At 34.5% G+C, this 14,785-nt stretch overlaps 1 protein-coding gene across 3 annotated transcripts in view; it reads left to right on the top strand.

Annotated features, from left to right (window-relative positions):
* PCDH15 (protocadherin related 15) overlaps positions 1 to 14,785 on the top strand; it is a 721,184-nt gene that overhangs the window by 457,163 nt on the left and 249,236 nt on the right. For all 3 annotated transcript variants that reach the window (XM_074374029.1, XM_074374028.1, XM_074374030.1), the window contains exon 10: positions 545 to 657. In XM_074374029.1, the coding sequence (XP_074230130.1) occupies positions 545 to 657 (113 nt within the window). The remainder of the gene's footprint in view (positions 1 to 544; positions 658 to 14,785) is intronic.

Genomic DNA, 14,785 nt, shown 5'->3' with positions numbered 1-14,785 from the left:
TCAAATATCATCAAAATATTTTATTTAATATTTTTATTTAATATGATTTATATAATTAGCTGGATATTTATCTTAAGAAAAATATTTATCCAGCTGGACCAGGATATGCCCATTTTAATTTCCAAGCAACTTGATATTTGGTACAAATTACTCGTCATTGTTTATTATAAGATATGTTGAAAGACCATACAGGCTGTAATTAAGATTTATGTAGCATTAAAATACAGTTTTATAATTCAAAATTTGCTCTCTATATACTTAATATCTCTTTTATATGATGAAGTTTAAAATTAATTGAAGAGTTCACTTAATAAAGGGTATTTGGGAAATCATCCAAACAAGAAATATCGTCATCCTCTTACTCATAAACTAATAAATTATACACCACATTTGTATCTGCTTTTCCTAGACTGCATAATTTTAAAATTTAATTTACTAATGAAATTGTGATTTTGTTCCTCAGTTAATGAAGGGAAATAGATATAGCAGATACACATATTACTTATTGTTCTCAATTATGTGCTGAAATGTTAATGTCTTTCAGGGACTCCTGAGGATTACCCACGATTTTTCCATATGCATCCTAGGACTGCAGAACTTAGTCTCCTGGAGCCAGTAAATAGAGACTTTCACCAGAAATTTGATTTGGTTATTAAGGTAAGTTTAACTAATTTTTTTAAATGTGCTTGTATTTATAAATATAACTAATGCTTTAACATTCTTGTTTTTATCAAAGAATCCTGCAGAGGCTACCGTAGGAGCTTTTATGTTATAAAAATTAAAATTAATTTGCACTACAATTAGCCAATTTTTCTTTAAAAAGTGAGGTACATCAGTGACAATACACTATGTTCCTTTTCTTTAATATAACTTTTTATATTAAATGCTATTCAAATACTGACTATTTTTATATGTAATAAATGCCCTGGTCAAATGTATGTAATTCTACATACTGTAATTTCTTATATCTTCTAACATTTAGTTTAGTTTAGTTTGTTTGTTTTTGTTTTTGTTTTTTTTTACTAAATGGATTTAGTTTTTGACCACAAAAGCTTAACCAATGAATGTATTTAAAATGTGCCTGGGTTTAAATATTTTTGTTTTAATAATGTGCTTCTTTAAAAATATTGTTGCTTTTTGAACCTGCAAAGAAAAGATCTTGCTTGTCCATAAATTATTTTAATGTATGTCTCATTATTTTCTCTATTTTGAAAGTTGATCCTAGCCCACAAACATTTTGAAAGTTAAGGGAATCCATTTGGCATTACAGTTTTGGTTTAATTATATCTAATACAGTGTAATAAAATCTTTTAAAAGGTACTATGAAAACCCAGATGATCTGTCAGTTAATTTTACAGGCTTCACTGAGAAGGTAAAACTTGAGCTGAGCAATGAAGGAAGTATATGAATTTACTAAGTATAGATGAGGGCTGGTAGAAGAGCATTCTATCCGGTATAGCAAGGACACACAGTGAGTCTAGTGTGTATTGTATGACATTTTCATAGTTACACATAGGGAAAAATAGCTATAGATATGAAGCCCTATGGCATTTCTTTTTTAATTTTAAAAGTGTTAAAGGAGAAGGAAGTAAGGTAAGGAAGCTTACTGATCATATACATCATACAAGGTGTTTCATATAATTTTTTCATTAAATTATAGCCACAACCTTAGTACCATACTCATTGGTACAAATGGGAAAACTAAAGTTTAGATAGGGTAAGTGATTGGCTCAAAGTTACATCAGTAATAAGCAGCAGAATTTAAATTCAAATTTAAGTTTATCTACGCTAAAGCCATACTTACTTCACTTCATCAACATGCAGTTACTTAGAAACATTTGTCTGGTTTTATTATATGTCAGTGTAACTGCAAATAATAATATATAGACATATTTAATTTTAGCTCAAATTAGGACATATTTTGTTATCACCAATTATATTATACATGCTAGATTCTATGTTTGTCTAGTGGTCCTTTGTCCTTAAAGCATGCATAGTCTAGAAAGGGAAAGAATAAATCAAATGCAATCGTTCAACTGCTGACAGTAGCGCAATGTAAAAACATTGGGACATTGAAATCAATCTTGGGACTCAAGGAAGATTTTCTGGAGATTACCCCCAAGCTAAATGTTGCTGTAGTGGAAGGGTTTGGCTAACGAATAAAAGTGGGAAATATGTTTGAACATAAGGAAGAACAGAAGCAAAAGCTTGGAGGCATGATGTACCAGGCTGCAAGCAGTTAACTGGGAAATGAGGTACAGAGCCAGACCACGGGGCGAGCCTTATGTTCCACTGCAGTTTCCTTGGATTTCATTCAGTAGGGATTTGGGAGTCATTCAACAAAGAAAGAATCCTTTTACCATTTGTGTAAAATAGTCATGCGTGAGATTCATCTTCTTGCACTATTTTATTTTAAATTATCATTAGACTATGTAAGACTCAAAAATGTGTACCCATTGTCTCCTGTCGATCTACCTGGGTTCCTGTGGTGCTGTACTCTGTGGGCGTTAAGAAACTTGACAAAGCACTGATTCCAAACTGCCTCACTTGAAACCTGAAATCAATTTTCTTTTTTTTTTTTTATTATCAAAGTCAGTTGTCCTGCTGTACCTGGGTATAGTGAAATAGTCCATTCAATTATAGAAACAAAAATCAATTAGAACAAGGCATAGGGTTTTTTTTATGTTTTAATAATACTTTACATTATTAATGGAAGTTTTTACAGACATTATTAGATGCAAATTACCTTGTTTTGTGTGCAGTCAAGGGAATAATAAGCAAAGATATCAATCTGTAAGAATAATAATGTGCCACCTGCTTGAATAATAGCTGAGTAGTCTGGCTTTGTATAGGATCCATTGAAATGCTACAATCTGATAGCTCTCCTCTATAGTAAGTCTCCATTTTTTCCCTTTTTCTTATTTTAATAATGCTTCATTTTTCATTGGCCACGATTTCTTTTTTATTGGACTTGATCCCAATTTCTTTTTCAGAAGCTAAGGAAAAATAAAGTAAAAGGAAGCATCCTTTTCTAAACTCAAGAAACATTCTGCTTTAAAAAGTGATAGAACATTTAACAGCTGAGACGTGTCACAAATTAGAGATTTATCATCTTCATTTTCTCTTTTTCTGCCAGTGATTTTAGTCAGTATACTTACAAATAATTATGTAAAGGTAAAACTATGAAGACAAAAAGGTGTAGTTCACCTACTTTAGAATATTAGAGGATTAAAACACATCTAATTAAAAGAGAAAAGGATGCTCCATTTCAAAACACTATTCCAAATCTGAAATAATTGCAATCATTTAAGCATATGTTAAAATGAAATATGCATTTTGAATGAGAATCATACTCAATCCTGGGTTTGCCTGGGGTGGTTCATATTTATGCCTGTTGTCCTTGTATAATTATTCATAACACTTCTTTCACTCTCAAAAATGTCCTAGTTTGAATAAAAAATCATGTGATCACCATACTCATACAGCAAAAACAGACTATGTGATAGAAATATGAAAGTACATTTTAGATTCTAGATGATAATGAGTTTGTTCATGCATGCAGTGTCTCTAACAAAGTCCAGAAAATTCACCTTCATTATTATAAGTGCAGTAGTTTAAAAAAATGTTATTAGTTAATGTATGTATATTTTGGGCATCTAATACAAGGATTAAATGGATAAATTACTAATAATTAAATGGATAAATTATTAATTAAATATTATTAGTTGATATATTTATACTTTAGGTATCTAATACAAATATTAAATGATGTTCGAGCAACTGTCTGTCAGTTGCTCAAACACAGTTGTTTTTTATCTAAATCTCTTCAGTTTAGAACTAATAGGAAGGGTCACAATGATGTATCATTGTGTCATGATATGTTTGATTGTCTTGTTGTTATTCATTGACTTCCTTACACTGCCTAGCAGGCTGACCTTTAACTTCTTTTCCTTCTACGTAATGGGCATAATTAACCCTAAGCCCACATCAGGTACTTAATTAACCCTGCGTACTTTCTGTTCCAGCCATACTAACCACTTGTACTGCCTAAAACTCACGATGTTCTCTCTAGCCTCCAAGCCATTTGCAGTTCTTCCTGAAGGATTCCTCCCTTTTTTTAATCAACCATCTAATTCACATTGATGTTTCACTAATGCTTAAGATGCTGAGAAGACAAACAATTCCTATGAAAAGGCATGGCCACTGGCTGGAAGCCCCTCCTTGCATCCTGCTAGTCCCTGTGATGGATTAGATCATTCTGTGTTGAATTTTTCCTATTTAGTTTTCTCCTGACCTTTACAGGAGGGCAGATTTTAATCAGTTTCATCACATTGTGGCCCAAGCCCCTACCGCTATACATGTACAGCACATAGACAGTGCTCAATAAATATTTGTTGTAATGGTTTTCTTCCTGGCACAGTAAATCATTTAAAGCTGGTGGATTTGGGTACTGCATTTTCATTATATTTAAATACATACATTTGAAAGTGCATGTATTTGATATGATTTTATCCCGTGTCTCTGTCCAGAGTAAAGATGCATCGACCTTCTTAAACAAGTTCAATCCCTGGGAAAAAGCCCATACCTATATTTAGGTACAGTTTAAGGCTATTTATAATTGCATTTAAACAAACAGTTTGAACTGGCGAGCTTTAATATTAGTACTGATGTGCCATGTCTCCTGGCAAATTACTCTGCTTTAGTAATTTGAGAGTCACAGAACAACAGCATGCAGGAAATGATGGAGTCCTAAAAGAACAGCGGCGACAGCCATTGGGCCTGCATGTGAATCTCTGATGCCACAGCTTTAGAAAAAATTTGGCCTCTATTTGAATAATGATACCAATTATGCTTTACTTCACAGGAGTTCAGTGGGAAACTCAGATGCGCTCTTTTTAAGCCATATGAAATTTGCTAGTTTTCGATTCGCCAAATCCTTTCTGAGTGCTTATTAGGTGGCTGACACTTTGCTTGGTGTTGAGAAGTCAGAAATGCATGAAACCTCTGGTTCAGGGAAGCCATAAGTATGGAAATTATGCTTTTAGATTTATTTCTCTTCTGATTTCTATATCCAACCACTGGCTGGATAACTACTCTTAGTATTATGCAGTTATGTCAAATTAAGACTGTAGTAAACTATGTACTTCCTTTTAAAACCTCATCTTCTTTATTTCAATTAATAATACTACAATCAGCCAGTCACCCAAGCTAGGAGTTCCCAGGTTCTCTTGGACATCTTCTCCCACATGGCCCTATCCAGTCACCTTTTAAGTCCTATCCAAATGCATCTGAAATTTCTCTTGAATGTCTCTCCAACTCTCCATGCCCACTGCAATTCTCTAGTTTTCATCTTCACAGCCCATCACCTCATACAAGTGATCTATCAGATCTCAGCCTCTTTTCCGTGCATCCTGCCCGTCTCCCCACATTGCCAACAGAATGTTGCAAAAACAAAAAATTAGATCATGCTGCTCCACATGACCTTCAAGCCACTTGACAACTTGCCCACTACATGAATTTGCAACAGAGAACTTGTTGATTTCAAAGATCAGGTATTAGGGGCAGACAGACGGAGTAGGAAGTCACAGATCGTCAGTCATCACTTCTCAAAATAAAAAGTCTGGCATCATCCACAAAAATGAAAGAACTATCAAAATTCATTAAATCTGTTAAGGAGATTGTAAAATGTAAGTTACTATCTTTCTGCTGTGGTGTGAGTATTGTCAGCTTATCAGAAAAAAAAAAAAAAAAAAGAGAAATTAAGAAGAGAGAAGAAAGGCCTGATGCTCCTTTTGGGAAAAGTGAATTAAGAAGCTTCAGCGAGCCAGGGTTAGGATGAGAAAAATAATCAGAGCTGATGTTGTTCAGCCATAGGAAGAAAGACAAACTCTACGGATGAGATACTTCATACTTCTGGAAACATTCTAGCCTATGTGTGTGCCTCCCCTTATTCTTACGTATTCCTATTGAAAGGGTAGAACACACACGTATGCCACTCCTTAGTTCAGCAGGTAAGTGAAGAATGAGCTCACTTCCTCTGACCACTAGCAAAGTATACAAAGTAAGGAAGTTTAAGTCCGTTAAGAATGAAAGTCCTTTATACATTTTAGGGAAAATTATCCCACAGAAACTCCAGGGATTAGTTTTTATCAGTAATGAAATAACAATCCCTCCATGGATGTCTTAATGAGTAATTTGATATATTTGATACATTTGCAAATATTCATCTTTTATCTTAATTTTATGTCCTTTTTTTAAAATTTAGTAGATTGTCACATAAAACATGGTTGTTGTTTCCTCAGAAAGAACACTGTATCCTTTTATTTACCCCCGATTGTCCATGTTTCTAAAAATTCTAAGTACTAGGCTACATTAATTGACTATTACGTCAATTATGGAAATCAACACAAGGAGAGAATTTATGGTGTCCTCTTCTCTCATGTCATTATTCATCCAGCTGGGTTAGTTAGCACAGACGTAGAACACAGACGTTGAATATAGTGGCTGTCCAAATGTGCAAGCTGAGAAAAGATACACAGAGGTGATATTTCACTTGGCCTCTTTCCTTCTTCACGAGGTGACCTGCAGCTGCTTGGAGGAAGAAAAGCAATGTTTTCATTCTTGTCACAGTGCCTTGATTTTGGCAAGGCCCTCGTGACTGCAAAGGTCATGGTAAGAGTCCAGTAGCAAGTATAAATACTGTAAAATGTTCAAATGAAAGCTACTCTCTGAGAAGTCCTTGCCATGTCTCCCCACTACAAACTCCTTCATGCACCTAAGCTACCTTAACCCTCCCACGTGATTGTTCCCAAGTAACTTTTCTTCAACCAAGCTTCTTGGTTGTTGCATAGAAAATGAAACTGAAAGGGTCTATCTAAAACCTTGAAAGCTAAATAGGTCTTCTCACTAGTATTTTTGTTTGTTTGTTTGTTTGTTTGTTTGTTTCTCAAGAACAGCCTGATACACAGGAGAAACGTTAAACTCCTGCTGTCATTAACTTCCAGGCTCTGAAAAATAGCCTGCTTAGAGATAGATTTTTTTGGAGGGGGGGCATATTGATGATTTATTTGAAATTTATATATTCCAGGACAGACTATTCTAGTCAACCAGTTTACATAAGGCACCTCAGTAGAGCTTTCTCCCAGTGGAGAGAATACCCTGTGGGAATGGAATCAGAATTCAGCATAGACCTTTGTTGGATGGGGAAGCGAAGGGCAGGGCAAAATAAGGGGGGTACAGCATGAGTTGGAAGCATTCTAGAAAAAAGTTGCTGCTTCATCACTATCACAATTGTGTCTCTGGCTGGCCTTGCTGTTTACAGCCAAGATGATACCCATGTTCAGACCACCAGCCAAGTAGTCTGATACGTCTGTGCTTAGCGGGAGTTTTCTGAATCTGTGGTCTTCCCCAGAGTAACTGGGTTTTCTTCTATAAATCACTCAAAATTACTTTAGTCATTGTAGTGTCAGTTCATATCTCAAACTCCGAGCAAAGAGAAAGATTTTTATTATTGAAAGGTATACAGAAGCTCCAAGGATTCATGTTTTCATTGCGATAGATTATAAACAGAATGGGCATGTTACTACATCAAATGAAGATAAAATATGCTTCACTTTAGAAATATTTTCTAGATGGGAAGTATGTCAGTATTGCTGTTATATTATAAACCCCTTTGGGGAGTGTGTTGTTTATAGTCTGTCTAGTAAAGGTATCTCTTCTTTTTTGTCAAACATAAAATGTATTTATTTCCCAACACTCTTTTGCTAGATTCATGACATTACAAACAAATCAGTTCTATAATATACAAAAAATTATTTGTGTTTCATCTGATAAATTATCGTATGGTTTTGTAAGTCCTTAGATTTTTCTATTAATTGTCATAAATAGGCTTGTTGTCAGACTCTTAATGTATTCTTTAATTTTTAGAGTATAAAGTTTAAACAGTAGTTTTGTGGGTTTTAAAGCAATATAATTGTATAAGAAGGGTCAAGAAGCAATAGAATGCACTTATTTTTAATTGTTAACTAGTTGGTAATATTGATATGATCTTCTATCCAGGCAACACAGGCTTGCCCCAGCCATCCCTCCCTAAGACATTCTGAAAGAAAAATGTGTGTACATAGAAGGGAAATGCAAGCTTTTTACAGTTACTGGAGCTTCAACCCCAAGCTCTTGTAGACTTTTAACGAGCTGAGCAGGATCCCATGGTGAACTCTGTTACATAAGTGCTCTTCTGCCACTTTTATTTCCAACTCTCAGGTCCAAAGTGAAATTTGAAACCTTACTTAAAGATTAAAAACAGTAGCAATCACTTGCATAAGAGGCTAGAGCAGAACTGATCTAAGGTGCTCCACCTAGGCGTTTTTTGAGTGTAACAGCTGCCTACAAGCCTGTCTGATAAAAGCCAAAATGCTAAACCCATGTGATTCTCAAAGGGCTTTGGATTGGACGTATTAGGATCATGCGATGTGCCTGTTTTTGAAAGGCAGAGTTTAGGGCTCTACCTGCTGAGCAAGATGCCCAGGTGATTTTCAGAGCACTAAAATCTGAGAACCAACCGTATATTAAAATAATGTGGGAACTTGGTAAGGCAGGGTAAAATTAAAATAGTAATTAAGGAAACAGACAAACAAATAAATACATATCAGAAGTCCTGACTGAGCCTCCGGAAATCCACCTTAGCAATCACCTCAGTGATACAAAGACATCAGAAAAGGAGCAGGGCTTTTGAAACCTCAGTGTTCGAGACACACTGCTGGAAAAAGCACAAAAGTCTGAGTTTCCTTTTGAGGTCTGCCTTTAATGAACAGATATATTTGAAGACGCAAGCACCTGAAATTCTCTGGTATCTTAATAATGTTGGTTTTTTGAGTCACTTCCTAGACCAGCCTTTATTAAGTTGTGCCCTTTGGACTTGAGTAGCCATAACCTAGTAACTAGCTGACTATGGTGTGGAGGGAGGGGTGGCCTGTGTGCACATTTTGGGAGAGTAAGTTCATAGCCCTTTTTTTAGCAACATTTTTATTGAATTTTTTTTTTTGTAGGTTTTTTTTTGTCTGTTTTTTGGTGGGGGGAGGTAATCAGGTTTACTTATTTATTTATTCTTCGAGGAAGTTCAGTTGAACCCAGTGAGTGCTTAGCATGCACTCTATCACTTGAGCTATACCCTCCTGCCTATTGAAATTTTATTGAAATTGCATACAAAAAGTGTACTTCTTGATGAGTTTTCACAAACTGCAGCATCCAGATACAGTAAAAAAAAAAAAATACAGATCATCCTCTTCTGGTCCCAACTCCTCACACACACCCAAGAACTCCCATTGTATGATTCTAACAGTATAAATTACTTTGTTTTTAATTTTTTATAAATAATTAAAGTAGCATATTTTTAGTCAGAATTTTCAGGAAGTATGTGTTTCACAACCATACACTTTCCACTTGTGAAAGAACTCAATAACAATATATTATCATTGCACAGGAAAATTTTTGGATTTTTATAAACATCTGATTTCAAATAATAGTCCAAGAAATTTATGTTTGAATCCCTAGGCAAACATTTCTAAATGCCTAGCTACTTGAAAGTCATAAGCTGATAATATTATTAATGCTAATAAGTAAACAAATTGGTTGAAAGGTTAACTAAATATATTTCAACAATCTAAATTGATCAGGAAAAATGTTAAATGAATGCAATTTCTAATCAGAAAGAGAGACTGGAAGTATATATTTAGCCCTCCAGCAAAGGTCTCCAAAGTGAACACATTTTCTACTTGAGAGTTGAATTTAGAATTAGAATTAAAGGGATCAGGGGATCTGCATAAACCCTGAATAGCTGGATAGACATGCCTGTTTCTCAGTCAGCCTCCTATGAATGTAAACAAGCAGGCTGCACTTTGCTAGGAGAGACAAACTTGAGAAATGTCATTCTTTGTATATTGAAGGCTTTACTGAAGAGGAAGATAGCAAGGGGTGTGGTGTCCAAGAAAGGGATAGAGAAGAAAGAGGACTTTGTGTTACCCAGTAGCCTTATATGCTATGTTCATAGTCACTGGTAACGCTAATACACTGCTACGCAGAACTTACTGTTCCAGGGTACGTTAGTTATGCATTATATATGCACTGACTAGGTACCAAAAATCTTGTCTATATCAAAGCCTCTTTTCTTCACCCTGTTTTCAATCTGTTGCTCCTTTTTACTTTAAAATAATAAAAACAGTGAAATTAAAAAATTGATACTTCTATCAAGACTATATTACTACTACTAAATAATCTGCTTTAGGATACAGTGAATTGTGCATCCTTTTCTTTTTCTTTTCTTCCTTTCTTCCTTCCTTCCTTTCTTCCTTTCTTTCTTTCTTCTTTCTTTCTTTCCTTCTTTCTCTCTCTCTTTTTTTTTTGAAATCAAGATTTTCAAGGGACTGTAGTTGAAGAAGACTCCATAAAGATTAAATGAAGAGTTCTCCAATAGTACTTTTCCATCACACACCAAGACTTTCAGTCTTATATTCATAGGGTATGATGAAATGTGAGATAAAATGTATAGGTCCACATACCCAAATGAATTCCCCCATATCTCAGAACTCTAGCTTAGTCCACTAACCTAGTTGAAGACCTTGCCAGTGTTTCCAGGTAGAGAACTGGGTGGAAGGTTTTGTCAATATTCTCAATTCTTAGGTTTTCCTAGAAAATACATAAGCATCTTTCATTTGAGAGCAACATAATCAGAAATATACATATATGTGTGTGTATATGTATAGACTAATGTATATTTAAATTTCAGTTAATTAAAAAAAATGAACTGTCAAGAAGACTTGAACTCAAGAGAACAGTAACTGAGACTGAATTTATCATGTGTAGAATATTCATATTTATGTGCATGGAATCCTTTGGTATGCTGCCGTCATTAAACAATTCTACTGGCACTCAACTTGCACATTTTATAATTGTATTCTATGTAGCATCCATTACCAGAAGCTGTCAAAGTCTGCTGGCATGATAGCAGTGTTTTTCTGTATATACAGTATTATCCTGGAGCCTTACTGGTCATCTTTGCTAACCAAGAGGACTACAAAGAAAGATTTTCTAGAAATTTGAGTTTGGGCATAGCCCAAGCATAAAAAAAAAGTAGCCAGACCCAGAAGGGTATCTCTCAAAGTACTCACATTATAACCACCTGAGAGAGTTTGATAAAAATGAAGATTCCTTGTCCTTATCCCAAATATATGACCCAGAATCTTTGTGGGTAGGGTGTGGGGATCTGCTTTATAGTAGGTTTCCCTGCTGACTCCTACGCACACTAAAGTTTGAGAACTACAGCCCAATCTGGTTGCCATGATTGCTCAAATAAAGATAATCTATGGTGTTCATGTTATACATTCACAAAAAGTCATTTCTTCTTCATTTTAGTGTCCAAAAAACCCTTCCCTAAATATTTATCATATGAGATTAAAATCATGGCATATTCATTTTATTTGTAGAAAATGTTTAATATAAAGCAATGATGTACATGGCCTATTGAAATTGAAAATGCACAAAATTCACAACAAATACATTTTTAATTCTTCCATATAACAGAGACTGGCTAAACATTTCGTAATGAATGAAACAGACAAATTTCCAGTGTTTACTCTGTCATAGAATTTAAAGACTTAGTGGAGAATGATGGATGCTCAGACACTAGTTACAATAAAGGGGTAGGTTTGCAGGAGCAAGGGCACTTACTTTACATACAGTATAATTCCATTTTTAGTTATAAATATAAATACAGGAAAAGTGCAGTTATCAGAATTATCAAGATTAAAGTGTGGTTTTACCTTAATTTTTTAGTTGTAACATTTAATTTACATTTTAAAATAAGGCCATGATTCATTACATTAATATGAGACTTTTTTTTAATCTGAAGTTCACTGACATGGAATATTTCTTGGTGTATAAAATCCATTGATTATATATTATCAACTGATAAGATGAAAACTGAAAGTATTAATTTAAAAAACCTGGTTTTATTTTCCCCTCATCTATCACTTGAGGCAAGAGGTTTTCTCTGAACTATTTTTAGTAACAGTAATACAACTGACAGTTATTGAGCAAGACATTTTCTTGCTAGGCATTTTCGTAAGTATTTTGAATATATCTTGTCATAGAGTTCTCACATGCTTAATAAGACGTCTTGTAAATTGTCATTTACTGTGATTAAGGGAGGGTAAGGAACTTATCAGGGGTTGTGAAGTTGGTTAGATGCAGGCTGGAAGACAAGCATTAATCTCCTAAACCACCTTTCCATTCCAGCATTGTTTGCTTTTGTAGAATGTGTGACTGCCTTACCAAAAGTGCATTCATTCATTCAATATTTATTGATGGCCTACTCAATGTTAGCTGCTAGAATAAGTTCTAGGAATCAACATTAACAAAATAGTTACATCCATGATATCTTGATAGTTATATTCTAGTTTAATTCTGACAATAAATTACAAATTTAATAAACAGATTTTGAAATATTTTAGATGTTAAGTGCTATACAAATAGCAGATTGCATTGGAAATTCCAGTACTGGGGATATAATTTAAATGAGGTGGTCAGTGGAGGTCTCATGGAAGAAGATATTTGATCCATGTGGACATCAGTGGGAATAGCATTTGAGATAGGGGGAACAGCCAATGCAAAGGTTCTGAGGCAGGAATATGCTCGGATTTTAGTGGAGCAGCATAAAGATAGTGTAGTCAGAGCATATTTAGTGAGAAGGAGAGTAACATGATAAAACCAATATGAGATCAGATCCTGTGGACCTGAGACAAACTGAAAATCCCTGAGGGGTTTTAATGAGAGAAGTGGCTTGATTTGACTAGCATTTAAGAAAATCACTGGGCTGCAATTATGAGAATGGACTCTTGGCCAGGGTAAAAGCTGATAGAGAAGTTTAAATAATCGAGGTAACAGATGTTGATAGATTGGTACCTACCAGGGTGAGAACAGTGGAGGAGGTAACACATTTAGATTTTGCATATATTTTGAAGTTATAGTCAATAAAATTTCCTCATAGACTAGACATGAAGTATAAAAGAACAAAGGAATAACAATGACCCCAAGGTTCTTGCCTGAGTGACTGGAGGAATGGAGATGCTATTGAGGTGGAAAATACCGTGGTGTAGGTTTATGAGGAGGAAGATAAGAATTTCATTTTTGCAGAGATTACATCTGAAATGTTTATTAGATACTGAGTATCTAAGAAACATATTTAATAGTTATTAAAATAACGATTATTATAGTTTAACAGTAACTATAATAATTAAATAACTATCTTTATAGTTATTCCTTCTGCAGAGTTGCTACATATACAGTTGGATATGGATTCTGGACTTCAGAGGTCCAGACTGGAGATTTAAATTGGGAGTCGTTATGTTACTGACATTTTTAAAACCATGTGATTAGACAAGATTGGCAAGGAATTAAGTAAGAAGAAGAGATGATGAAGGCCTGACTCCAGGGGCACTCTAATTTTAAGTTGGGGAAAAAAGGAGAAACCAGCAAGGAAGAAAGAGAAGAAAGGGATAGTAGTATCAGAAGAAAACCAAGAGATAGTGTTGTCTTGAAAGACTAGTGAATGTTTTAAATGCTTATGACAGGTTAAATAAGGTATGAACTAAAAAATAAATATTACTTTCAGCAGTGTAGGAGTCACTAGTGATTTTGACAACAACAGCTGTATTTGAGTGGTGGGGACAAAAGCCTGACTGAAGTAGACTTAGGACAAATTTGGAGAAATGAGTATAAGCAAAAGTGAGCACCTAAGATGTAAAAAGTGGGCACTATGGATGCATAATTAATACTTCCTGATTTTCCAGGAAAAATGATTTATTTCTTCTTTCCTAGAATTAATTTAAATGTCTTGATAATCTTTCCCATTTTATTTTTCCCCCTAAATTATTATATCTGCTTGAAAGAGTTCATGTTAGGGACCACAGAGTTTGTTAAACTGCTTGCCACCAGCCAGTAGGACAAGTTATTCTGTATTCTCAGTCCTCTGGTTCAAGGAGCCAAGAGGTTATAAATATTTTCTTGTTTTAATACTGACAATGGATTGGTTTTCCTCTTTTAATATTTTGCCCTTCAAAGCAACTAAATCGTGTATTTTTTATACTTCTGCTGTTTTGGCTTTAGTTTTACTTTGATCTCATTACTGAATATGGGACTCATGCCCAGAAATTCTCCAAGCAAAACCTGGTTTTTAAACATAATGTTTTTCATGTAACTACAGACTTTGAAGATATAAAAAAAAAAAAAAGGGTTATCTTATGGGATTAGATGATTTTTTAAAAATACCACCTTGTTTCACTTGACCTGCTTTTTGTACTTCTCATCTCATTTACTGACGATGACGGGAACAGCATAAGCCAGAGTTTTGAAGAATTCCTATTTATATTACATAGAAGAAGAGAGGATTGGATAAAAGGTTTATTGCATGAGCCCTCTAAAGAAAAAAAAGTATAATGGTATTAATTTGTTTTAAGTGCTATGTTTTAACTCTAATTCAATCTGGAGTATCACTTTATTAATATTCTTCCCTGCCACTAGTTTCTCCCATCAGTCTTACATTTGGACGTTCATTTGCATTCTCACAATTAGCGAAATATGTAGTGAATTTCCCTGTGTAGCCTCTTATAAATCAGGAGACCTGAGTTGGGCTCTCTTTGTCTGAAAGTACACGGGGTGTGGACTTCAACATGAAACTAATCTTTTCGTTTTTGCATCAATGCAAAAGTACATGCTTTCACATTGAGAGAAGCAA

Source organism: Camelus bactrianus, chromosome 11, assembly GCF_048773025.1.
Source record: "Camelus bactrianus isolate YW-2024 breed Bactrian camel chromosome 11, ASM4877302v1, whole genome shotgun sequence".
Taxonomy (NCBI): domain Eukaryota; kingdom Metazoa; phylum Chordata; class Mammalia; order Artiodactyla; family Camelidae; genus Camelus; species Camelus bactrianus.
This window is presented reverse-complemented; position numbering and strand designations above follow the sequence as displayed.